This window comes from Melospiza melodia, chromosome Z (genome assembly GCF_035770615.1).
Source record: "Melospiza melodia melodia isolate bMelMel2 chromosome Z, bMelMel2.pri, whole genome shotgun sequence".
Classification (NCBI taxonomy): domain Eukaryota; kingdom Metazoa; phylum Chordata; class Aves; order Passeriformes; family Passerellidae; genus Melospiza; species Melospiza melodia.
The window spans coordinates 24590300-24615822 of NC_086226.1; the positions used below are offsets into that span (position 1 = coordinate 24590300).

The window sequence follows — 25523 nt, forward strand, 5'->3', positions numbered from 1 at the left end:
AAATCCCGAAAACAGCTTGTTTTCTTCAATGCCAGATAAATTGCTACCTCCGTATAAATCATTTATTTGTAAGAAAAATGTTTCCTGCAATACCAGAAATTGGTCTTTTTCCTTGCTAGCTCAACAAACACTTTTCTACTTCTCTAAATCATAAGGTAGAAATCTGCTGAAGAATCACTGCATGTCTGGAAAACTGTTGCACTCATTGAAGTATCTCATCCCAATTACTAGACTGCTTATTTGATAAAATCATCATCCCATTTCTCTATTTAATACATCTGTATGCCCTGGATGTGAGATATTAAAGTGATGAAATTGAAACACTGCTGACCAGTTAAGTCACAATCCCATTTTAAAGCTTTGTTTACCCTAGCATATGCTGTGAAAGCTGATTGCAAAAAAAAAAAAACAACCAAAAACATCAAGGATAAAATAATGCTTAAAAAATTCTTCTAATCAATTGAAATTAAAAAGTTAGGAAAATGCTTCCTTTTGTATCCTTCTGTGTCCTCTCTTCCAGTGTTCAAGAAAACAGAAACATAAACCAGAAGTGTTAACTCTGAAAACTACTAAGATTCCAACCTACAGAAGACTCATTATCTGCTACAACTAAGAGATGATAATAAACTCTTTCATTACATACAAAGAAGGTCAGACTGTTTTTCTTGCATATGATCCATGATATAGTGTTGATCCAGAAGGTGCAGGATAGCTCTACAATTCTTCTGGTTTGCCTACCCAGGAAAGCTATAGCAAAATAATTGAGGGTAAGAATTTAGTAATTGCACTTTATACTTCATTAACTCCCTGGGCAGACAATTATCCTGCATCTCCGAATATGCCTAACCAGTCCTGTCCCACACATAGAGAACATAAAGCATTTAAAGCTCCTTGAATAACTCATGGACAGTACCAGTAACACCAGAGGACATTATGCAAGTTACAAGATACGTAAATAACCCCAAATGCCAAGCTTTTATCTTCTTTCTTTTCGCCAGAAAGAAGTAGAATAAAAATGAAAAGTGACAGCAGTCAGTTTTGGAATCTGCTTTTCCTAGCCAGAAACATGAATGAAAAGACAATTCAAAAGCAGAGAAGTAAGGCAGATCATAGAATCACAGAATGCCTTGGGTTGGAAGGGACCCGAAAGATAAAATCATTCACACCCTACTTCCATGCACAGGAACACTAGACCAGATGTCTCAAAGCCCTGTCCAACCTGGCCTTGAACATTTCCAAGGATGCGGAAGCCATCACTTCTCTGGCTAACCTGTGCCAGGCCTCACCACTCTTCCAGTAAAGAATTCCTTCCTAATACATACTTTTAAACCCGCTCTTGTTCAATTTAAAACCGTTACTCCTTGTTCTCTCACTAATGCCCTTCCAGACCTCCCCCTGTTGCTCTCCTGTAACCTCTCTTAAGGTAATGAAAGGCTACTTGTAAATCTGAATAATGCCAGCACTTTCAGACTGTCTTCAGAGGAGAGAGAGGGGCTCAGACTGAACATCTAGATGGCTTCTTCTAGACACTCTATCTACACTATTCTAGACTCTATCCTTCTCAGTTTGGAGGCAGCTCTGCAGGTGGGATCACACTGGAGTGGGGCAGAGGGGCAGAATCTCCTTCTTCCCCTGCTGCCCACAGGGCCCTGGATCAGCCCAATAGGGCTGTGAGCCCAGCTGCCTCAAGTCCTTCTTCCCAGAGTTGCTCTTGATCCATTCTCTGCCCAGCCTGTGCTTTATGTTGTACTTGGAATTGCCCTGATCCAGGTGCAGGACCTTGCACTTGGCTCTGTGGAACTTGATGAGATCCACACAGGCCCCTCTCAGGCCTGTCAAGGTGCCTCTGGGTGACATCCCCTGCCTGCAGTGTGTCCATCACGCCACACAGCTTGGTGTTGTCAGCACATTTGCTGAGGGTGCTCTGATCGACTGCCTGTGTCACTGACAAAGGTGCTCAGCACGGCCAGTCCAAATACTGGCCCTGATGACCAAGTCTCCACCTGGTGTCATTTACCACAACCCTTTAAGTGCAACGATCCAGACAATTCCTTATTCCCCAAGTGGTCCATCCAAAAGATGTTGCAGCACAATTTGAGTTTTTCTATCATGTAATATGTTCTATACCTCCTCCTCCTCCCAGGTTCCCTCCTCCATCATTCTTTAAATACCTTTTTCTTTTTCAAAACTTTTCTCTCACTTTCTGCTCTTATTTCTCCATATGACTTGATCACACACTTCTGACTTACTCTGGTATACAAAGCCAAAATCATTCGCCACAGAGACAGCAAACTGAATTTTATCTTCCATAAACTCTTTTAGTAGACAATTATTCTGCATCTCAAAACATGCAAAATTTGTCCTTCCTACCAGAGGCAATAAGCAATCTAGGAAATGGCATTACCCACGTGAAGAAAGGCTGAGGAGGAATCAAACATAGCAATAGTGGGCAGAAACAACAGCCTGACTAAAAAATACTCAGTGCAAGACTAATAGACTAGAAACAGAAAAATATTTTACTTTACAGAGATACACGAAATCATGGCAGGCAGGCTTGGATTTTTATTCCAAGGCAGAGGGAACTTCAATACTGTACTACCAGTGCAGTATAGAAGAAGATATAAAGATCTGAAGAAGATGAATTTTCAGGTTCTTCCAATCCCATCACTTAAAGTAATCTTACCTTTCGAGTGTAAATATTATACGAACTGATTTCATCATTGACTTTGTTACAAGTTTGCAGGAAGCCAAAGAGTTGCAAAAAGGAGGTGTCTTGGACTGACAATGCAGAATTTTGTGTGAAATATCAGATATCAGTTTTTAAGACAATAGAGAAACACTTAAGCAGCATGAATGACTGCCTTCATGCTTACACAGTGAAGCCAATGTCTGCAACTACGAAAATAGTTAAATTTGTACATTTTTCATGTACAAAATACCATGGTCTTTCTCATGAAAACAGTCTGCCTCTTTTTATCATATGTTCTAATGCTTAGTTATTTTGCTGGCTGAGAGGGATTTGATAAGCTTCAAATGATTCTAGTCATCTATGATATCCAAACCCAACACCTCTGGAAGCCAATTTCTACAAAGCAGAAAAAATAAATCCCTCTCTCTGCTGCACCTATTTTTCAGTCCTTTCCTTGGACTTCTCTCTGACTAATGCATTTGCAAAGCTTCTTACATTAGGCTGTGTCCATTTTTCTTTCTGAAGTGGTGACTCTGCAGGTCAGCTTGCCTAATTTGGAATCTAAAGTAGACATGTATTTTGTGCATAACTTTCCCTGTTTATGTAATGCTAGACAGTTTGAGGCTTACCTCTGCCTAGAGGACAGAAAAGATGCCTCCTGGACCTGGATAGCCAAGGAATTATTTCTCAGGGTCCTTTCAATGAGGTCCTTTCCTATTATTTAACATCTTCTTATAATAAGTTTTCTTTTGTTCATGAATCAAATTAGAAAGAAATTATGTTCTCTATTTTTAGTATTAGAGTAACAGATCAATTAGTGAACTTCCTAGACCACATAAATTTTATATCAATTTTTTATTTTTAATCTTTATTTCTCCTTTTAAATGTCACTCTTGATTACTTATAAGAACAATCCATATTTCATAATTATACAAAATAGCTCCAAGAATGTTATGTATCTCTACCAAAAATGTAGTTATTTTTCCCACCTAACTTAGTTTTATGTAATTTTAGCCTATGTTTTCTTCAGTAAGAACAATGAATTGGTGCCAAAGATTCTAGACAGAGCAACAAATATTGTGTCAATTAATATTGGTCTCTTGGTACTCAAATGCTATTTGTATAGACAGAAGCATCTTAAAATGTCTGTTAGCTAATTCCATTTTAAATTGACAACCATGATACTGAAAAGAAACTCACAAAAACAGTTCCTAAATACTGTATGACACATACAATATTTCTGAAATCTGCTTAAAAGTTGGGTATCCTAGAGTTTGTACAGAATCCGTAAGTACTGCCTCTAATTTTAATCAGATTACTGATTCTGTAGTCACTAAACTCACATGTAAATATTTAAGCTAGATCTCCTCACCTGTTATTCTTTTGCTATTTGCAAAGAAAAGCAAATCCCACCTTCAGACGCATTCTGTCCTCATTACCACAGCTGAAATATTTTGCTTGTTCTTTCTCTGAGAAGAAAGATGGAAAACAGGTACTTGGAAAAGATAAATATAAGTACCAAATACTGCAAGCTAAATTAAACACATACTTGGAGATGGAAAGAATAACTTAATTTTTAAAGTTTCTTTTCCATCATAAAGAAGTCACTTTGGAATAGGGACTTTTTTCTTCAGAATAAATTAAAATTGAGAGCACAGGGCATATCTGAAGGGAAAAAAAGGATTAAATCTACAAAAGCTAAGACATTTCCTGCAAATTTGCAGGTAACAGTGGCAAACTACAGACACTGTAATGTGGAAACAAAAACAATAAAACCAATGAAGAGAAGCAGACATTCTTGCTTTTCTACATCCTTGCTAAGCAAGAATGTGTAAAGCTGATGTTTGTAATGCCACTTGAAATGGAAAATATAAATGGGTGTTTTATTGAAGCTCTCCCAGTCTCAGAATATAAAGACACTAGAAATTATTCATATCTGGACACATTTAATTACCTATTAAGGTTACAGAATCATTTAGGTTGGAAAGTCCAGACATTAACCCATCAGTGTCAGGTCCACCATTAACTCATTTCCCTGTGTGCCATTTCTACATGTCTATTAAATACTATCACTGCCCCGGGCAGCCTGTTCCAGCGCTTGACAACATTTACGGCGATGAAATTCTACCTAGGATGAAATCTCAACCTCCTGTGGCTCAACTCAACACTGTTTCCTGTTGTCCTGTCACTTGTTACCAGGGAGAGGAACCTGACCCTCACCTAGTTACAATATATTCTGTTTTAGAACTCGGTAACTTCCCCCCCACCCTTGTCCAGTCTGAGCGCCCCCAGCTCCCTCAGCTGCTCCTCATCAGACTTGTGCTCCAGACCCTTCCCCAGCCCTGATGCCCTTCCCTGGACACACTCCAACCCCTCAATGTCCTTCTTATAGTGAGGAGCCCAGAACCTGACACAGAATTTGAAGTGTGGCCTCACTGGTGCCCAGCACTGCTCCTGCTGCCCCACTGATCTGAGCCGGGTGTCATTGGCCTTCTTGGCCACCTGGGCACAGCTGGCTCATGTTCCACTGGTGTTGACCAGCACCCCCAGGTTTTCCACAGACAGCTCTCCACCTACTCTTTCCCAGCCTGAATCGGGTTGTTGTGACCCAAGGGAGGTCCTGACAATTGACCATGTTGAGCCTCAGACCACTGGCCTTGGACCATGGATCCAGCCTGTCCAGATCCCTCTGCAGAACCTTCCTGCCCTCCCACAGATCAACAATGACTTAGAGGGCATTTGATCCCCTTGTCCAGATCACTGATAAAGAAATTAGGCACAACTGGCCATAATACTGAGCAAATCTAAAGGGCAAGCATAACTAAAGACAATGTGAATGTAAATGGTCAACTCTACAACAGCCATGAAGAACAAAAAATATCAATCAAAAGTTCCAGACTCCAATATCCTACCACTTCCTGACAATTTGCAACCTGGCAGTATAGTAAGAGGTTCCAGGGCTTCTTAACGTAGATCTGACTCTTTGAAATCTTTCTCCTAACTGACTAGAAACACTGATCACCTACAGCATGTAATGAAAAGAAAAGCTTTAGAATATATGATGCATTGTCACAAAGTGATGCCATTTTCTAGTACTCAGTTACCATCAGGAAAAGAAAAAATTTAATCATAATAGAGATAAGATTCATTTAAATGTTTAAATTTGGGGGCAAGAGGGTGTATTTACAAAAGTACTCTTTCATACAACATTACTGGCAGGAACAGAGAAGTTGAATGGTTTAGGAATTAACATTTCTGTACAGAGAACAAGAAGGATAAGCGTACATGCCTGTTGTGTATATTCTTCTCCCCAAGAAAAGGGGTGGCCTGGGCAACCCCTAACTCCTCTGAAGACCCTCTCACAGCTCAGAGCATTATACTACTTCGACTCTAAAATCCATACCTGCTATTTCTCCTTTCCTGAGATAAAATTATCTATGCTTTAATACATGCATGCTTTCTATCCCAGGGATCCTGTATTCTGTAATTTTTTTGAGTGCCTGACCTTGGAGTTCCCCACCTACCCCTGTCACAGCCCACATTCCTTTTGCTGAAACTACATCCTAACTCCATGTAGGTCGGTCAAACTGTGGGAGCGACCAAACTCCTGGATCCCTCTTCCTAATTCCCAAAGGCCACCTGCTGTCTTACTTGGGCTCTCTGAAAAAGTGGTTTGCCTATTAACTTTGGATGAGATTGAAAATACCTGCACTGCACTTTGAAAATACTAGGAAAGTGAAAAGAGTCCAGGAGTAGCAGAGAAGGCATCTACAGTAGCATTCCTCATACAAAGTGATTTATTTCAGCAATACATATCCAAAATTTGCAACAGTCAGAGTTAACACTAGAATTTTTCATTTTTCTCCAAGCATTAGGAAATATAACACTGATGGCTGCTGTCTCCAAAACAGATCAAGGTTGCCTCAAGACTATCAAGAGAGTTGAAAGGTACTATAAACTCTCTATTCAGCATTGCAGAATCTGAAAATGTTTTACATAATCAATTAAAACTTTGAAAAGAAGAGAGAAAACATTTTCTGAGTTCCTAAACCAATCAAGGTTCCAGCTGACAGCAAAAAATCCAAGGATTTTTTCCCTAAACCATAGCTGCACATGTTATTGCTTTGACTGACTGGTTTTATTTTGAATTCTTTTGGTTTTATTCCCATACATCTAAAGTTGCTTTTATTCCCTATGTGATATCAGCAGATCTTAAAGATTTAAAGTCTGTGTCAGAAAAAAAAAAACCACAACAAAAAACCAACAAGGCTTTCCATCTTTCACAATCTCATGTGCACCTACTCTCATTCAACAAAAGACCTGTCAGTAGCTCCATTATCAAGTACAGTAATAAGCTTAACTTCTGTGAGCAGTTCTAAGCCACTTCCCATAGGAACTACACAAATGCTGCTTTGTTAAATCCTGATTCAAGATTATGGACTTTTTATCTGCAAACTGCAAGGTGCTGCAAAATCTCTAGTACTGGAATCTTTGGTAATCGGAAGAGTGACAATACACAAAGTTGCAACAGTGATGATTAGAGCATCATAAGCGTCTTACATGAAGAACAGAGCAGAGATGTGTGGCTTGGTAATTTCACCCACCTAAAGGAAGAGTTTGGTGTACACATGCTAAAAAAGTATTACACAGTTTCTGTATTTTATCTGAAACAATCTTTCCATAAGATCCATATAATTAATATATCTCCATGAACTGTAGAACTCTGTTCTTGTGGGACAGGTTGCAAGTTGTATCTTCAGACCGCACAGCTTTCAGATTGAGCTTTAATTTTTATTTATTTTTACAATAAATAATTGTAGATTTTGGGTAGATGTCTCAGTGAGGAGATTCAGGCACTTTGTAAATTTGACAAAGGTTTTGTGCATTTCATGTATGTGCTCAATATTGTTTACAATTCAAACGTTGTTGTTTCTTTTGTTTGGCACTACCAACAGTATTTAAAATTGCATGAACAGAGGTAAATGTAAGAGGGTACACCTAATTTATACAGTCCATTTCCTTTCCATTAGAGACCTCCCTCTTCCTAAAAATCAAATTAAATTGTAATATGCATTAGCAGAAAGTAATCAAATTGTACTTTATTTTACTAGGAAGACTACATTGTTGACCTTTTTATTTTGATTAAAAATAACAGGAATGCATGCAAAATTTACCAGTACTGTATCTGACTTATGAAATGCTCAGCTGCATTAGAAGTCAAATATGCAAAAAAAAAATTATTTATACTGCTGTCTAATCTTTTTCCTTTCACTTAAAGACACCCTTTTAAGATGTGTGCTGTCTGCACTCTAAAGGCCTTTATTCAATTATGACTACATAAGAAACAAACATAATCCAAGGTGTTCATGCATGTTTGTACCTGCATGTGCACACCTTGATAACCAAATATATCTGCAAACACATGGCTGATGGCAAACCCCTCTACATAAGATCACAAAAAGGTATTGTGTATATATACACAAATATATACACAAAACCAGTGTTTCTTCAGTCTATTTTATAAAACCTGTGCAAAACCTCACAGGTCATAAATCATAGCTTGTAAGAAAATATAGATTGCAGAGGGAGTAGTAACCTCAATGAATTAGGTTTCTTTCAGTTTGCAGTTTCTATTAAAGTGTACTTGTATATTTATTGATTAAAGGACAAAATAGATTTCTTCTTTCCTTCTTTTTTCTTAGCAGTTACATTTGATCAGAATGGTTTCTTAATCCTCCTCCTTTAATTATATGACAAGAACACAGCACGGTAGAATAAACAAGTTCTGTTTACATAGAATTGTTGAACTACATCTAGGAAAAATAAGAACTGATATGCCCTGCAACTACAGAAAAGAAACGAAAGAAATCATCTAGGTGGCCAAAGTGAAATTAGTGGGTGTTCTGTCTTCTTTCAGTAACATACACAAGCATCACTTCAGGGATTTACCTGTAAAAAATGGAGACTTCAAGATTTTGATCAAGTAGGTACTATTTCATAGCTGCCAAAAGTATCCCCTAAATAAAGTGGGTCTTTTTCATTGAAATTCCATATCAACATGTTTTTCCACTTTCTTGGCATATACAGGAACAGTCCCAAGTGGGCACAAATAAAAGAAGTCCCTCATGAGTCATTTTACAGTACATGGCCTCAAAGAACTACTTGTAGGCTCCAGCGTCATCGAGCCCAACACAAAACACACTCCCCCACCACAATTCTGACTCATTAATGTGATGTAACTAAAATGCACAAAGCAAAGAACAGGCAGCAAAATTTAAAATATGTTTCTGAGCTCATTTTTTCTGAAAAACACAGCTTTAAATACCTTTTCATTTATAGCATCATCATTTCGCCTGGCCTATTCAAAATATTGAAGGATACCATGCATGCACTTAGCAGTTTCATGTTCCTCTGTCTGAGTCTCTAAAATGTAGATATAGCAGGGCCACTTTAGGACATCATTAGTTATGACTACAGCTCCCCAAGGGTTTGAAAATAGCCTCCAATTGCTTAGAGTACTTCTCCCTCTTAAACATCAATCAAGAAACACTGGTACACCAAGTCAGATAACAAAGTTTAATGGTGGTGAAAGAAATGAAAAAGAGACAAGTACAGACTAACCATAAAGGTTACATTCTACTGGTGTTTTCCACTTCACTGGTAAAAAAGGTACAAACCTATGCTTTTAGGGAAATAGCAGAGATTCAGATGAAAGGTTAGAGGAACATAAGAGGTGTACAACACACATAATTTGGGATTTGGTGCACCAGACCAGCAACTGGTTATAGTTAATTATGCTACATTTTCCTCTTATTAGGCAGCCACAGTTAAATGTTACGGTCTCCCTGATTCCGCTTTTCATAATAGAGATGGTACCAGCAAAACTGGCAGGTTAGGATGATAGAGCACTTATTGCTGCTCAAATATTAATGAGTTTTCTTCATTGTGCCTGATTTCAAAACAAAATGAAAGGTAAAGAAATCATGTTTTACCAACATGAAAATGTAGAAATATCCAAATAGCCAGAAAGAGGTTTTACTTTTTTTTCCCAATATCCCCTCATTGGTGTAAAACAAAGCTGTAGACAACATAGCACTGTCACTGATTTTTAATGAAATTTTCATGTTAATTGCAAAAAGAAAACAAATATAATTCATTCACAAGGCATGTATTTTTTTCTCTAAATAATAAGTTAAAATGTAATGGTGAAACAAAATGCTCGAGGCCTAAGGAAAAATTCAGTATGATAAATATGCAGTATTAAAAGTTCCTAATAGGTGGAGTCATTGGATTACTAACCAAGAAATAGATAGCTATTCTTATTCGCTAACACTTGTTAATCATCTTTTTTTTTAAGTTTCAGGTTTGTTTCACATGCAAAAATAACACATTTTTCCCCACAAATACAATGCTGTGGTAAGTTCTGAGTTGTATTGGTGGTTATAAAAAGGATGGAGTCAAATCTGACTCACAGCTTACCAAAAGATGTCACAAGGTCAATGACCACAGTGTAGCAAGTGAGATTTAGGTTGGGCATTAGAGGGGAAAAAACAAAAGTCTTTAGCAGTGTAAATGAAGCACTAATGAAATATCCAGAGACACATGGTGGAGCCTCTGTCCCTGGAGGTCTTTAAGTAATGTCCAGGCAGAGCCACAGAGAGTGGACCTGATCAAGGAGCGGTGACATCCCCACTCTGGGTGCCTGCAGGTCAACACAGGTCTCCTTCAATCAAAATTTCAATGGTTTATTGATTACATCAAATTAACAGTGTGGTTAATGCTCTAATGCAAGACCTAGACCTTTGAGAAACCCTTACAAACAATAAACAATTATGATTTCATACTTGACTTTTTTTGCTTACTGGTTGCTCACTAAACTTCAGGACAGCAATTTTTTTCAATGAAATCGAGAAAATACTTCTGTTTAAGGTGAATTAATTAAAATACTCATAAAACAAGTTTATTTAATTAATTAGCTATTTGAGAGAACACACGTTTTTAAGCGTAAATTCAACACTAGACAATTATTAGTTATGTAGACATACAGATTTAATCAAGGAACATACTTGATTTCATACTTGAAGCAGAGGGAGATGTTTTTACTATATCTTCATATTAAAATAATTTACACAAAATGCAATCTATAATTTCAGTGCTTTCAAAGTTTGGTAATATGAAAAAATTATCTTCATTCTAATATCTATATATAGCAAAATTATCATGTTCCTAGAGCTCCTGAGTTCACAAAAATAATTGAGTTGCATCATATATAGCACACATTCTATTATAAAGAGTTTAAAAAACTACAAGCAAACACTGACTAGCATACCTCTCCTCTCCAAAAAAAAAAAAAAAGGACTAATGTCTTCAGATAACTGAAAATATTGTTAAATTTGTACTCTGGATTATTATGTCTAGATAATAACATTTAAACATTCCCATATTTGTAGTCTTTTTAAAAGTATCTGAACTGGTCGACACCATGGAATATATTTCACTTACCTATTACAAAGTATGCAAAAATGAACAGAATATCCCAAAGCACACATTTTTTAGAGTTTCAGATTTATAACAGTTGTTTTCTTACACTATTCAAGAATTCTCTTTAACCATATTTATTTATTTCTCTTTGTGCTAACAATATTCCATATTACATTTTTAGAATATTTTCCTACTCTTCTGTATTAGGCATCTTGTAATTAGAAAAAATATCGTTCAGTATGCATAGCTAAAATTAAGGAATGAGGGCACCAAGCCAAAGAGAACTGCAAATAAAGCAATCTTGCTGTCTGAGTGTTCTGGAAAGATACTTGACATTTCAAAAGCTAAAATGATCCCACTTGACTTATGAGAAACTAAAATACATAATTTGAAAGCTACTTTGAGATTAATTTTTTATAGAAAACTCTTCAAATATTTGAAGTTGACCAAAACATAATTTTTATGTCAATTTATTAATTTTTGAAAGGACAATGATTACTTGATTATTTATTAAGTGAATCACATTCCCTCCACTGCTAACAGAACAGTTTCTACACTCTGTTCTATTCTCTCAAGAGTTTACAGCCTACAAAGACAGCATGAACCTCTTTGTATAATTCATTACAGATGTAAAAATCAAATACTTTTGTCATAATAGAGCTAACCCAGAATCCCAATTACAGGAATGCAGAGGGGAAGTACCACTCATTACATTTCACTAAATAAATTTAAAAGTTTTTTGAATGCATCCTCAGCTCTTAGACAAGTTGATAAAAACCCACGTTATTAAATGTTTTTATTACATATTTTGCTGTTGAGTTGTAATTCATGTTTCAAACTAATATGAATTAAGAATGATCCAGTCTGTACTACTTGATATTTCGGTATTTGGCAGATCCAATACTTATACATAACATATCTATTAATGCATATTCATAGTGAGACCTCAGAAATATGTCAAAATGGAGGATATGTAGCAAAGTTAGAATTTGTATACATATTCTACTTCCAATTGTTAAAAACATTCAGGCACTCAACTGTTTAAATTAAACATTTAATTTTTTAAAATTAAAAAATAAAGCTCTAAACCAGTATTTACAATATTGCTGTTGCAATAGGAATTTAGTTTCCTTTTTATTCTAGTCAACTACACCAATGTCTTAGCCACTATTTTTTTCATCCATTTAAAGAAAAACCCTTTTTCTAGGTATTCATTCCCTTAGTGAAATCCTACTGCAGAAGACTACAGAAATCATTACAAGATTTTTTTTTAAAACTTAGGCATTCAAAATAACTCCACTCATGGTAGGTCTACAAAGCACTTTATTTGAATTTTTCAAGGCAGGCAGATAGATTACAGTGAAAATTAGATTTTTCTTGACTAATTTGAGTAATACTGGAATCCAACACACCAAGAGAATATACAAAACAGAATGTGGAAAGGAAAGTCTTCCACCAAGAAATTAATGTTTTTAAGATTTAACTTAGTTTGAGCAATTATGACGAAACAACTTCATTACTTTCTAAGGTTAAACAACAGTTTTTATGTTTAAGAACTGTGAATGAGCTTCTCCCTTTCGGATGCCAGCTGAAGAAAACAGTAACTTTTATTTAGGCAACACTGTTAGAAACACATTAACTTTAAAATGTAATTTTTAAAATATATTTTACAGTGCAGCAAAAAGGGGAGATCATAAAACTGGATTCTAGAATTTAGGAAAAATAAATTGCAACTGCAAACGATCAGTCCTTTTAAAACATGGTCCAACTCTCTACTTGTATTATCACATATATCAACAAGACTTTTGTATCATAACCCATTGATTGGAAAAAGATTTGGTAATATTTTTTTCTTCTTCTTTTAGAGTTTGGTTTCTCTCAGAGAAAAATACAAATACTGTTTTAAAATTTAGAATTATGAGAAGGAGTGTTGAATAATCCCCTCTGAGACTAATACTATGTTTATATTAATAATTTTAAATGTAGCAAATGTATGGATTTTAAAAAGTATATTGCTAATAGCTACTCAACAAATATTGTGGTTTAGGTGCAAATTTTAAAGAAGTTCAGAAGTACAATGAACTAAATATAAAACTGGATTATAGCAACAGTGTGTTAATGTGAGTTGTAACTGGTGTTTATCAGAAAATATTACATGTTTTAAATATTTAAATTAAATTATTCTATCCAAGCCAGAGATAAATGTATGCTAAATAAAGTTTCACAATTGTTTTTGTTAAGTAAATCTACCACTGAGTGCAAATCAAATGTTCTGTTAGAATTGGTATTCTTCCTTGTAGTGGGACATAACAGATACTGTTTGAAATGAAAGCAAAAAATGACAATACATTTTGTTGGTAGTCTTTGGAGGGGCAAAATCAAAATTAAAAAAAAACCCAAACCAACAACAATGACCGTAATGTTCATAATATGATCATAATTGCATAATTTACATGTAATTTATTTGCATTTGCAAATAAATTTATTTGCAAATTAATAAATCAATAAAATAAATAAATTAATAAATAATTAATAAAAATAATAAATTTGCAAATTTCATTTATTTGCACTTTAATGCAAAGTCTCAAGCTCCAAAGGCAAGGTATATTATTTCTGCTGTGTGATAGCTCACTGGAGAGGCACCCAGCACACTGGTTGTAATACAGGGGTTAACACGGGCACTGGGGGAATAAAGCTGTATGTTACTTTTTTAGATCACACAAAAAAAAAGAAAATACAACTAACACCAGAGAACAGAAGCCAGATCTTGAGTTAAATGGAAGTCTGGTATTATATTAAAGTCTCCTAACACATTAAAAAAAGCAAGAACATGAAAATGTATATCTGTTAGCACATGAAGCAGTTGTGGCAATTTCAATTTTTGTTGTATCAGAAATATGTGTCTTGGAACTCAGAAATGAGGTGCATTTTTCCTAAGATTAACTTAAGCACTTCTCTCTGGTGATAAAACAGCACAAAATTAAAGTTTTTATTACGACTGATAAACTGCTGCCAAATTTTTCACCAAAGACTTGAAATAACAATGCAAAGCACTAGGTTTCCCACAGAAAAGCTTAAATTAAAATAATAGTACCTGTGAGTCTCTCTACAAGACAAATCAAACCTGAAGCACAACGCATCTCTGTTTTCCACAGTCAGAACAAGCAACTGGGAACAAACTGAGTACAAATCATAGGCTTCTGCTCTGTTCATCTTGACAATTCAAAAGTGCATCTATATCCAGCTTTCTCCATCTGGCTATTATACCACATTATTTTAAGGGTACAGGTTAAGGGGGACAACCCACCTTCCAGGACGACAAAAAAGAGTTTGGAAGTTTGTCTCATCTCATTGCTCATACAGAAAATCCTTTATTATGTACCATAGGACAAAGGATTTGCAACTGTCTATTATTTGAGAAATATGCTATTGCAGTAATTTATTTCACTGTATGGGTCTTGAAGATGCACAGTGGTATCTCAAATCAGCTTCTAAAGAAAACTGCATGCCATTTTTGTGACATTGGGAATACTGATAAAACTTACACAAAAAGAAAATTTGGGGTTTTGATAGTTATGAATTATATATGGGGCTGACAAGATTGTTCAAGAGCTCTTTTCTGCTTTAGGGATTACTTTATATAAAGTTTAATTCAACTTTTACTTATTAATGATTTCCACAGACAGGTGACTAAAGTTTTGTATTCACTCCTGAACATTCCTAAAAGTTCTGAACCAAACTGAAAAAAGATGTCCTCTGATATGGTTTCATTCCCAAAATACATCAATACACAGCTATTTTTCCTCACATTAACAAGTCTCTTGGTTTCAATGTCAACAGGATCCCCTATGGAAACAAAATTAGGTCTCAATATCTGCAAGAAACTATGTGAGCAACTACTCCAAACTAAAACAACAAGTATAAATATAAAACCAAACAAGCTTTAAAATGTCCTTACAAAAGCTCTACACTGTAATTTTTCATCCTAGCTGAAGGAAAATTTTCAGAGGTTTTGAAGCATGTGAAAAAACCCCTACTTCTCCCTGCATACTCCAACACAAACAGTAATGCCATTATAATGGAGGAAGGGACAGCATGTTATAATAGATACTGTTGGTTTGTTAAACTACATAAAACTCTGAAACTCATCTCTACTTCCAGAATAAGCTTTCAGTGATCCTCATAATTACCACGGTTTCTATGGAAATATTTGCTTAAGGATTCAGAAAAAAAATGAACATTTTAACGCCAAAAGCAAATAAAACCCCTTCACTAGCTGCTAGATTTTGTGAAAGGAGGTATCATTAATACATACAAGCAGGTACAGATTGCTTGCCACCTACTTACTCTTCGGCTAATTTAATTCTTACAGTCTACTGGAGTTAAAGTTGCAACCTATGCACTGAAAAAGAATACTAAAAGCAAAAAAGAACCTCAAAATTTGGCGCTAAACATCAACAATCTGGCTGACTTCAGTGAATTCAGGTTTCTGAATAACTAAAGAGAAAATGTTGTTGTGAAAAGAAAGAGTTTAAAGTTTATAAGAAAGCAACATATATGTGTGTATATATTGACATATATATATATAGTAGTTAGCTACTACTATGTACTACAATATATTACCACCATTTTATAGAAGAACAAACATACATATACACATAACACACACACCACTACTAAAGGAGGTAACAGAGGCCCTGATCCTTAAAAGATTATTGGTACATTTACCTACAAGCATAAACACAGTTGTCAGTGTGATCACTGCTTGCTCTCATTGCATCACTAAAAGAGTGAAAAAGAGAAAGAACCACACACAGAAGAGGAATGAGAGAACTTAATAGGATGAAATATTTAAAACTCAGAAATGTATTCACCACCTATTCTATTCTTTCTATCCATAAATGCTGCTCTTATCTCCCCAAAAATGCACTTGCCTTCTGAGTTACTTTGCACAGAAGACACAGTGTTTTAAAACTAGATTCAAAAAAGCTAATATTAGGAAAGTTTTCGTGAGATCAAGCTTTAGACAGATTTGCTAATACAAGTGAGAAGCAGATGGTAAACATTCTTTTTTGTGAAAATACCCACACTATGCTTATATTTTATGATTTACATGACAAATGCTAAATATTGGAGAGAAAATGCAAGAAACTCCCAGTAGGACAGACTGATCCCTTGATAATTAAAATATTTTATTTTAAAATAGAACGCTTATGTATCCTAAGTATTTAAACATTAGAATTTAATAGTAGCTAGGGAAACTACTTTAACATTTTTAGTGGTATCTCACTTCTGAGAAAAGCATCCATAATCCAGTTATGAAAAATAAATGCAAGTTACACTTACGTTTTTTTCTTGTGACAATTGGACTTGATTCAGTATAAATGCTATCTTATTCCTCCAGACTTCTACTTGTAACAGCTATGCCTTATCTATAACATTTTAATATAAAAACTATATAATTCCATTATGGTTTGTTGAAACTCATTTTTCTGCTTCAGCAAACACCCTCAGCAGAAGAAAAACCCTTAAAAAAACCCCATGTGTCTTCACAGACACTAAATGCATCATTAAATGTTGAAAACAGGCAATATGAAAAAGGAATTTTAGAAAAGAAAAAGGCTACGTATCTAGAGAGCTCTTTTTTAATACTCAGAATCCTAGAGTTTTCAGCAAAAGACCACAGTTCATCTCAGCTCCTTGTGCCGAGCATTTCTTCTGAAAAGCTTTGTGCAATTTCTTTACATCTAGAAATAGAGATTTTTTAATTTACGCAAAATCCAGACCTACTAGGTAATGGAAATTCTACAATACAACTATGAAGTTAACGGTCATCTTCTGCAGGTTACTCAACAGGCAACACTGAGAGATAAATTTATTCCCCACACTCTGCTAACCACACTCTTAGTAATAACTATTTAGGCACTTTGTTTCTTCAGAAAGTTCTTCAGTGATTTTACAAGGCACAGCTGTACAAAGCACTGGATTTGAACACTTCAAACATTTTTCACAGTTTACTTCTTTAGGAGTCTATTTTTTGGAGTGGTGGTGTTTGGATTTGCCTTTTTCCCTCCCCTGTGTTCTGTTAGTGGAAGTCTACCATTTAAAGCTTGAAATTATTTTCTGCACCTAGAGAGGAAACACTGGTCTGACTGCTTTTCTAAAGTGGAAGTAAAGCATTAGACTTTTATCTTTCACTACTGAAAAGAATGTGATTGTAAAGTAATTCTTAGTAAATATACACGTAGCATTACTGCAAGACCCTTAAAACATCTACTTCTGTTTCACAGGCTAATTTCATTGAATCTTTTCATCTTTGAACAAAAAATCTCACTTTTGTGTTTCAGAGTGCATAGCACTCTGGACTATTACAAACTTGATAAGTAATAATTTACTTAAAACAAATTCCCAGCACTAAGGATATCAATAAAACCCAGAACTAGAGCGTAAAATTGAAGAGACAGTTACACAATTCTGTGTGTGCTTGCTGCTCTACCTCACCACTCTGCATCTTCACATCAACCTAATTCATTTGACACACAGTCTCCCCACAGCTGAGAAAATCCCGCTTCCTTACCAGCTCTTAGGAAAAGCTTAAATACAAAAACCGCTATGTTTAAGTAAAGTTAAGGTTGTGACACAAATCAACAAAAGGCAGGAAATTCAAAGATAATACTGACAATCCATGCTTAATTCATGATTGCCTAACAAAAGGGGGAAACATCATGAGGAACTAATGTTTAGCTTTAACTTCACTCTGTCTGTGCTCTTGGGCATATAGGTGTTTACCTCAAAGATTATAGTAATTCAGTCTGTCCTGACAGTCTAGATGTGTTCTAGCGATTATTTAGCATTTAAAAATGTGTTGGATGTAAAGAAACTTTTAAACCAATTGTCACTGTTGTAGCATGCAACACTCCAACAGACGTCATTAATTAGAAATACATCTTGAGAAAATTATGGTAGACCTAAAAACGGATATAATAACATAATTTCTTTCAGAAGTAAACAAAACACATTTTTTTGGTACACGAAAATACAAAATCATTCATTTTGGAATGTAACATGAAATAAAGAATGCTTTTTTGTCTCATCAGCTCTCAGTATGTATACATACTTCAATTCCTGTTTGAATCCTAATCTCTCTGTATACTACAAAGAGTATTTTTCTGGTCAGAAAAATGCCAGAGAACTTAATGCCACCAATGGATACATTATTAAAGTGTAGCAGTTTTTATTTAATCTTTTAGGCTTCCAAATAAAATGTAGTTATTTTAGTGCACTTTAAAAATACTAATGACATTAAAAAACCATGTATAGCTTTGTATACTATCTATCCTATGCAGAAATTAGGAAAACAAAAGAACGAAATTAATAAAATGGCAAAGATTGCACTTCACAGCCTTCTCTAGAGGACATGAAATTACCTCACACATACATACCTTATTGAGTTAATTGAAGGAAACCAATAACAGCTTTTGCTGTAATTGTTTTCTTTATTTACTGAAGTTATTATAGATAAATTATTGTATCAAATGGTTAAAATTTTTCCTGGAAATTAGCACTATTACATTTTTTTTTCCAGCTGAGTTACTAAGCAATTATGATCTTGTACCAAACATCAAAATTCTGCTAACTTTCGTAGCATAAAAAACCTGCCACTGAACAGTTTCAAAGAGGGCTTTCAAAATCCTGCATCTGCACAAACCTGGTGTCAAGATTTTAATTATCAAAGCAAGGACAACTCTGTGTTTCACCCTCAGGATTATCAAAAACAAAGCATGGTTGCACAGGACAATGTGCTCTCACCGAGTCACAGACCTCAGACACTCTCTGATGGAGCCTGAAGAACTGCATAAGTGGTTAAGTCTTTGCAAGACCATGGGACACCACCTTAAAGGCTCCCTGAGAAATCAGGTACATGCTCCCCAGCTGATTCCCTCTACTGAGGACATGAGGGCCTCAAAAGCCTCTGACGAAGTGCAGCTGCTCTTCTCCCTTTGAGAAGAGAGACAGATCCTTTGATAAAGGAGGTTCAAAAATGAACAGAGCTCACAACACTGTAAGGTGCTCACTTTTTAACTTACCAGCAATCAAAGCAAATGTGAGAAAATCTTTTACTCAATTGCCAGAAAATAAATGAGAAAAGGGTGATGCCTGGCTCAACCCTACAACACTCTTGTTTACCTAACAAACATTCACTAAATATCACATATATAATCTAAGGCAAAATCTTGACTTCCTTAGAAACCATGAATTATGCTTATAAATTCTACTTTGTTACGGTTTGTTTTGCATTTTCAGCTCATATTAAAATCAGAATTTATTTGTCAGGCTGGCATGCTGAGACATGCTGAAGATTATCATGCTAATCAATTAGTCAATAATGTATCAAAAATCAGTCAGTATCTCAGCTGTTACACTGGATCCTTAATAGCAAAAATAGTTGAATTTTTAAGTAACTGTACAGCTTAGTAGCAACGGTATCAACAGAAAATATTCTCAAATTCTCAGTAACTGAGTACAATGATACTAAGTGACTGCAGATTACAACATGATAGTGACAGATGGGCCTAAGTATACAGAAGAGAAGCTGAGGTTGGATAGGGCTAATCACCCAAATGCAACAATTATTTTCTACTCATTCATTCTCTGAAACACACCTTCTGCCTTCTGTGTGCCTACGGACACTTCCTTTTCTCTCTCTTTATTCTTTCATAAGCAAGGTTTTCTTTCTCCTAGGTTTCTTTGCTTCAGTTTTTCAGTTGTTTCCCTACTTTTGGGAAAAATCATGTTCTCCTCTGAGTAACTGTAGTGAATGAAGGGTGAAATCAGTTTGAGAAATTATTGATCCTCAAGACATGGATTCCATTATGCCCATGATAACTCTTTCCACATGTGTTGTCAGAGTCAGAAGGGACAAAAGCAGGGCCTGCAGATCTGCAGTACAAAGACAGAAGAGACAGGTCTGCCTTCAGACCCTGTCCTGCTCCTCTCACCCTTCAGCAGGGACAAGAAGCACCTTCATTATAATCACCTTGTGCTCTACAGACAATTTCCTTCCCTGAATTTCCACAAGACATTTCACAAATTCAGAAATTCATCTCGGACAAGCGGTGAGAAAATCCATTTTCAAGTCTGACAATGCCTGTTCTGCCCACGGAGTACGAACAACAGCAGACCAGAGGAAAGGGCAGTAAAGGCCTGTATTCCCTCTCATCTGCCATGCTCAAAGCTCTGCAGCTGCAGCAGCTGCATGGTGGCCTCATCTTCCTATACTCCATACATAAGGTGAGCAGAACTCTGCAGAACAACATACGCTTGAATGCACAATACAAACCCCAGTGAAGTGCAGAATTTGAAAAGGAAAATACAAGAATGAGTTTGTGACTACTGGAATGGTAATTTATCACTTCCACATAGTAATTCTTTATTAAAATCTTAGCAGTGTGAAGTTTAAAAAAAATCAGCAAGCCTAAAATGAACATCTCAAATACACAGTTTGTAAATCCTACTGAAATTTAGACATGTAAGTGGGAGATAGACATTTGAGAATCTGGCCCTCTGGCAAAAATAAATGTTTTATTTAAGGTCAGTATCTTATTTGAAAAAGCAAAGCAGCCTTACCAAACAAGCATTAGAAGATTTCCAATTCTAAATAAAAAATCTGTCCTTCTATGTGGCCTATCAGAGAGGACATTTAATTCTAAGATGCTCCTCTATTTTACCATAACAGCATTTTTAACGGACCATCAACCTCATTCAAATTTTTTACAACAGGTGACCAATCTACATTTTTGCTTGCTTAGTTATGCTTTTACAGCATCTAGAAACACATATATATTTTTTGATTTTCTCTCAAATGTTCTCCTAGTCTCCAGGACTATTCAAAGGGGATGCTACCCAGTCTGCCCAGTAATTGCCAATTCTATAGGGATTATTTGCAGCAAATATATACACTGAATTTCATACTCCCAACCACAGATATTTTTAAGCAAGTCAAACACTCTTTATAAATTTCCTATTTTTATGGGTAAAGGTTTTGAAAATTTTTATCTCTACATTTCCAACACTTTTGATAACAGTCCCTGTGAACTCCAGTTCAATCTTCACAAAAAATAAAGATACAGGTATATTACATACCATAGTCTGTGATCTTACAGGATACTAAATACAGTTCTTTCAGGTTCCGTCCCTCTCTGGCAATCACCTCCACACATCTGGAAGACACAGTAAAATTACTGTTATTAGGCAGTAAATCACTTTTAAATATCAAGAGTACAATCCCCAGATAAAACGTACTATATCTCAGTTTCTTAATTTTGCAAATGGATCCATACATTTTACTGGAAATGAATATGGCTACATGTTTACACTACAGAAAAATATTATTTTAAATTGAATCCCTTTATATGGATATTCCCCTAGGTCTCTGAATATGAGTTTCTCAAAACGTATACAGACAAGCACTTTGGAAAAATACACAAATGTGAATTCACATTTCTTTATCACTTTGGCAAGTTTCTGTTGCAAATTTTAAGCTTTGACAGCTTTCTTTAAGGGAAGAACTATAAATGCACTATAATGAGGACAAAATATAATAAATTGTAATTTCAAATTCATGTTTGTATTTCTTCAGTGATTACTGCATGAGTCAGCATTCATCAGGTCATGAAATGCTACACGATCATGGTGTTCTAACACATTGCTGGAGAACTTGTATAGATGAGAAAACAGCTCATTCACTTGCCTTTTCATAACTGTGAAGAATATGCAATGAAACATAGAGGTTTTTATGTTATTCTTGCTGTTTGATTTTTGCAAACACGAAAATGAATATGAATTAATTATTGAAATTAAATAGGAGCGTAGGCTGTACCTGTAACCAAGCCTATATTACAATACGATGTTTCCAAGTGCAGTGTGTATAACCTACTACTCAGTAATCACAGAATCGTAAAATACATTTTCAATCCTATTAATGTAGATCAGTTGTTTGTTAGATCAGCTAGCATGACTATTGTGCTATTTTCTACACAGATACATTTTTAAAAGTGTATTTTACTAGATGAATTGTAGGAATTTCTTCTGATCCAATATATTCGACTTTAATTTTAGATCAATTACCCAATCACTTACTCTGACACTTAAATCAACCCTTGAACAGTACAAAAAACTAATTTACTTGCCAATTTCTAAGAAAATAAGTATTGCTAAATTTGTCATACTTTTGAAAGATACACCTAAATCCTCAGGGACCTTTTTCTTTCATTTACCATCTCCAATAGATTATCTCCTAATCTGATTTAAGTGTTCATGCTGGCAATTTTAGACTTTAAAAACAACCACCTAATTCTTACAGGTTACAATAAGGCAATAACTAAACAACAGCCCTTATACCCATTTTTCCTCTCCCTGATTACTTCTTCTAAAAAGTACAATGAAAATTAAATACTACACATAAACATCACATTTCTGACAGAGTACCTTAATAACAGTTTCTTTAACACTACTATAAAAATTCACCCCTGAAAAATTGTGAGAGACTAATATTTAGAAATTTTTTGCAATTCTTATCATTAGGTAAAGGTTATCTTCCATCATGAATACACAAAGAAAAGAAATATTTACACCAGGACTATGCTTTTTTGGTACAAGATAACCTCAGAACAACATATTTTCCTAAAATATGGTAAGATTTAGAGCACTAAACACATTCTTTATACATGAAAAATTTCTTCTGTTCCTGTCAGACACAGTTTTGAAGAACATACTAATCTTTGTTACCTGGCTTATTAAAATAACTAAACCATGAGAAAATATTTTTATTATTAATTCCAGAAAAATACTTCATAATAATGAGATTTTATTGCTATTACTAGTAATATGAATAAAAGGAAAATCATTATCATGTATTTCATTAGTGCTATTTTCATTAGGCATTTCAGCACACAAGACACCATCAAAAATCAATGGACACTGATGTTAAAAGAAGTTTTTATAATCAAATATATCATTTAGTAAAGCGATCATATTATGAAACCTTCTTACCCTTGGATAGAATTTCTGAACCTAAAAAATATTTTGTAAACTATATGAAATGAATCTAAGGGTTTTCAAATGATTTTTGCTAATTAGTTGTCACTAAGAGACAACTAATATAACAAAAATGAAGTATGGCAATCAGTGGCTAAAAATACCACCACAAGGCAGTCAAAATTATATAAAAGACTAACTAATTTTCTCTACAACTTCAATTGCACACCTTTTCAATCAGTCAGAGTCAAAGTTATATTATCTGCACAAATGCAGAAGCACTTGACTGTGTGGTCCTTAGAAAAGTATCCTTTAATACTTCCAGATAGTGTCAGCTCTAAGGGTTAAAGCTTTTTAAAGTGGCTTGAGTGACTCCAGTCCTGCTCTCAGTGACATCTTGGAGTCTAAATTAAATAGTCTTCACCTTTTTCCTACTAGGAAAAGAAAATCTTCACAGTCTTCAGCTATATCAATTGAAGAGGCAAATACCCCACCAAAATATAAAAAGAAAAAAGGCTAAAAAAATGGTGCTTTGAATACTGTATTTCTTCATGTTTTTTGACAATATGAAAACTATCTAATATCTAGAAGAATAAGGTAATGGCACATCTAGTTTGGAGAAAAAATTATATATAGCTAAAATATTTAATTGAATTTCTGTGCTTTTGTGTGCTTTCTATACCTTGCATAAGTCAATCTAATTCCAGTTTTAATTTCTATTACCCTTTCTATAGATCATACTCATGTACATCAACCTTCAGAGACAGGAGAAACACTTAATATTGCCTTATTTGCCTCTGCTCTACAGACAGTCACACAATACATAATAGCTTGTGAAAACTGACTTCTTTACAACATAAGAAAAATAAGAGTAGTTGTGTATTTATTGCTTTTACCTTTTAATCTTTGTTAAACATGACAGCAAAGAAAAAGGTTAATAGAAAAAAATCAAATTAACCTTTTCTAGAAAGCAAAGATCATCTTAATTCTGTTGCAATAATCCATCAAAATGATGTCAGATTATTGTCATATCTATCTTTGAAAGTATTTATATTTATGATGTTGCTGAATTAGACAACAAAGAAGCCTACCCTAAAAAAAAAAAAAAAAAAGAAAGAAACATAACAAACCAGAATTATACTGGTAAAAAAAAATGAAGAAAATAAGTTATTATTTAAAGCTGTGGCAAATTTCAGAAGTGAGCACACCAGAAAACTGAGCCCCATAAAACTATCCCCTCTCTGTCAGGGACTTAACACGGACATGGTGGCAACAGTTGTGTGTCAACACTGAGAGAATTTCTTAAATCTTTTCACCCAACATTGCTGAGCAGGCCTTCATCAACTGTACTAAACAAATTAAAATATAAACACTCGTCCAGAAAGAAAAGAGATTTTTACACTCAAAATAACTTATTACCAAAAATGAGCCAAGGAATAAAGAAATAAAACTATCGAGCTTTGCTAATACACGTCTGGATCAGAGCTAGCCGATGTCAAAATCTTTTCACTTACTACTTTGCAAATGAGTATCATTTAGAACTATGTGACACATTAAAATATCAAAACAGAGAACATGAAAAATTTTAGGAAGACACTGTTTATTTATTAAACCTGAAAATATGATCCAATAAATGCTTACAGCAAGTTTTCCCTAGATCCACTCAATAGTTTATGAACGCTGTTCTCTGACAGACTGTTGGGCAATTCAGTTTTATTGCATTTGATTTCGAAAGTAAGAAATTAACATAACATACTGTGAAATTTACAGTGCTATCAGGAGCAAGAAAAAGGCAAAAAGCGCAAACTGGTTTGACATAAACCAGTCAATCAAACAATAATATGAAATAAAGAATATAACTAAAAATGTACCCACATACTGTCAATTCAAAGTAGAGTTACAAGACCACAGAAGTCGGCAAGATAACTGGAAATGTAAGATAACTGAGCACTATGATGTTGAACATATCCACACTGAAAACACCCCCAAATTCATGACATTCAGAGACTAATAAACCTAAGACTGCCTCTTACGGTTTCAGTTTTTTAAGATGTCTTTCTACTTTGAAAACTAAAAAAAAAATATCAAGGTAAAAACAACATAACTTCAATGTTGCTCAACTTTTAAGAATTGCTATCAGGAGAAAACTCTCCATCTGGGTTACAGAAACTACAGAATTTTATCCGCTAACATGTACTTGTGTATACTGCTCTTGCCACCTGGTCTGTAGACATGAAAAATTACTTAGGTCTAAAAAGAGTTACTGGGATAAAGCTTCTCTGCCAACACGTCTCTTTGAAAGTCATAAAACTGCATG

At 34.9% G+C, this 25523-nt stretch overlaps 1 protein-coding gene across 1 annotated transcript in view; it reads right to left on the reverse strand.

Annotated features, from left to right (window-relative positions):
- The window catches only part of FBXL17 (F-box and leucine rich repeat protein 17), a 275693-nt gene that overhangs the window by 72303 nt on the left and 177867 nt on the right, over positions 1-25523 (reverse strand). Inside the window, exon 7 of the mRNA XM_063181044.1 lies at positions 21314-21390. Coding sequence (XP_063037114.1) covers positions 21314-21390 — 77 coding nt within the window. The remainder of the gene's footprint in view (positions 1-21313; positions 21391-25523) is intronic.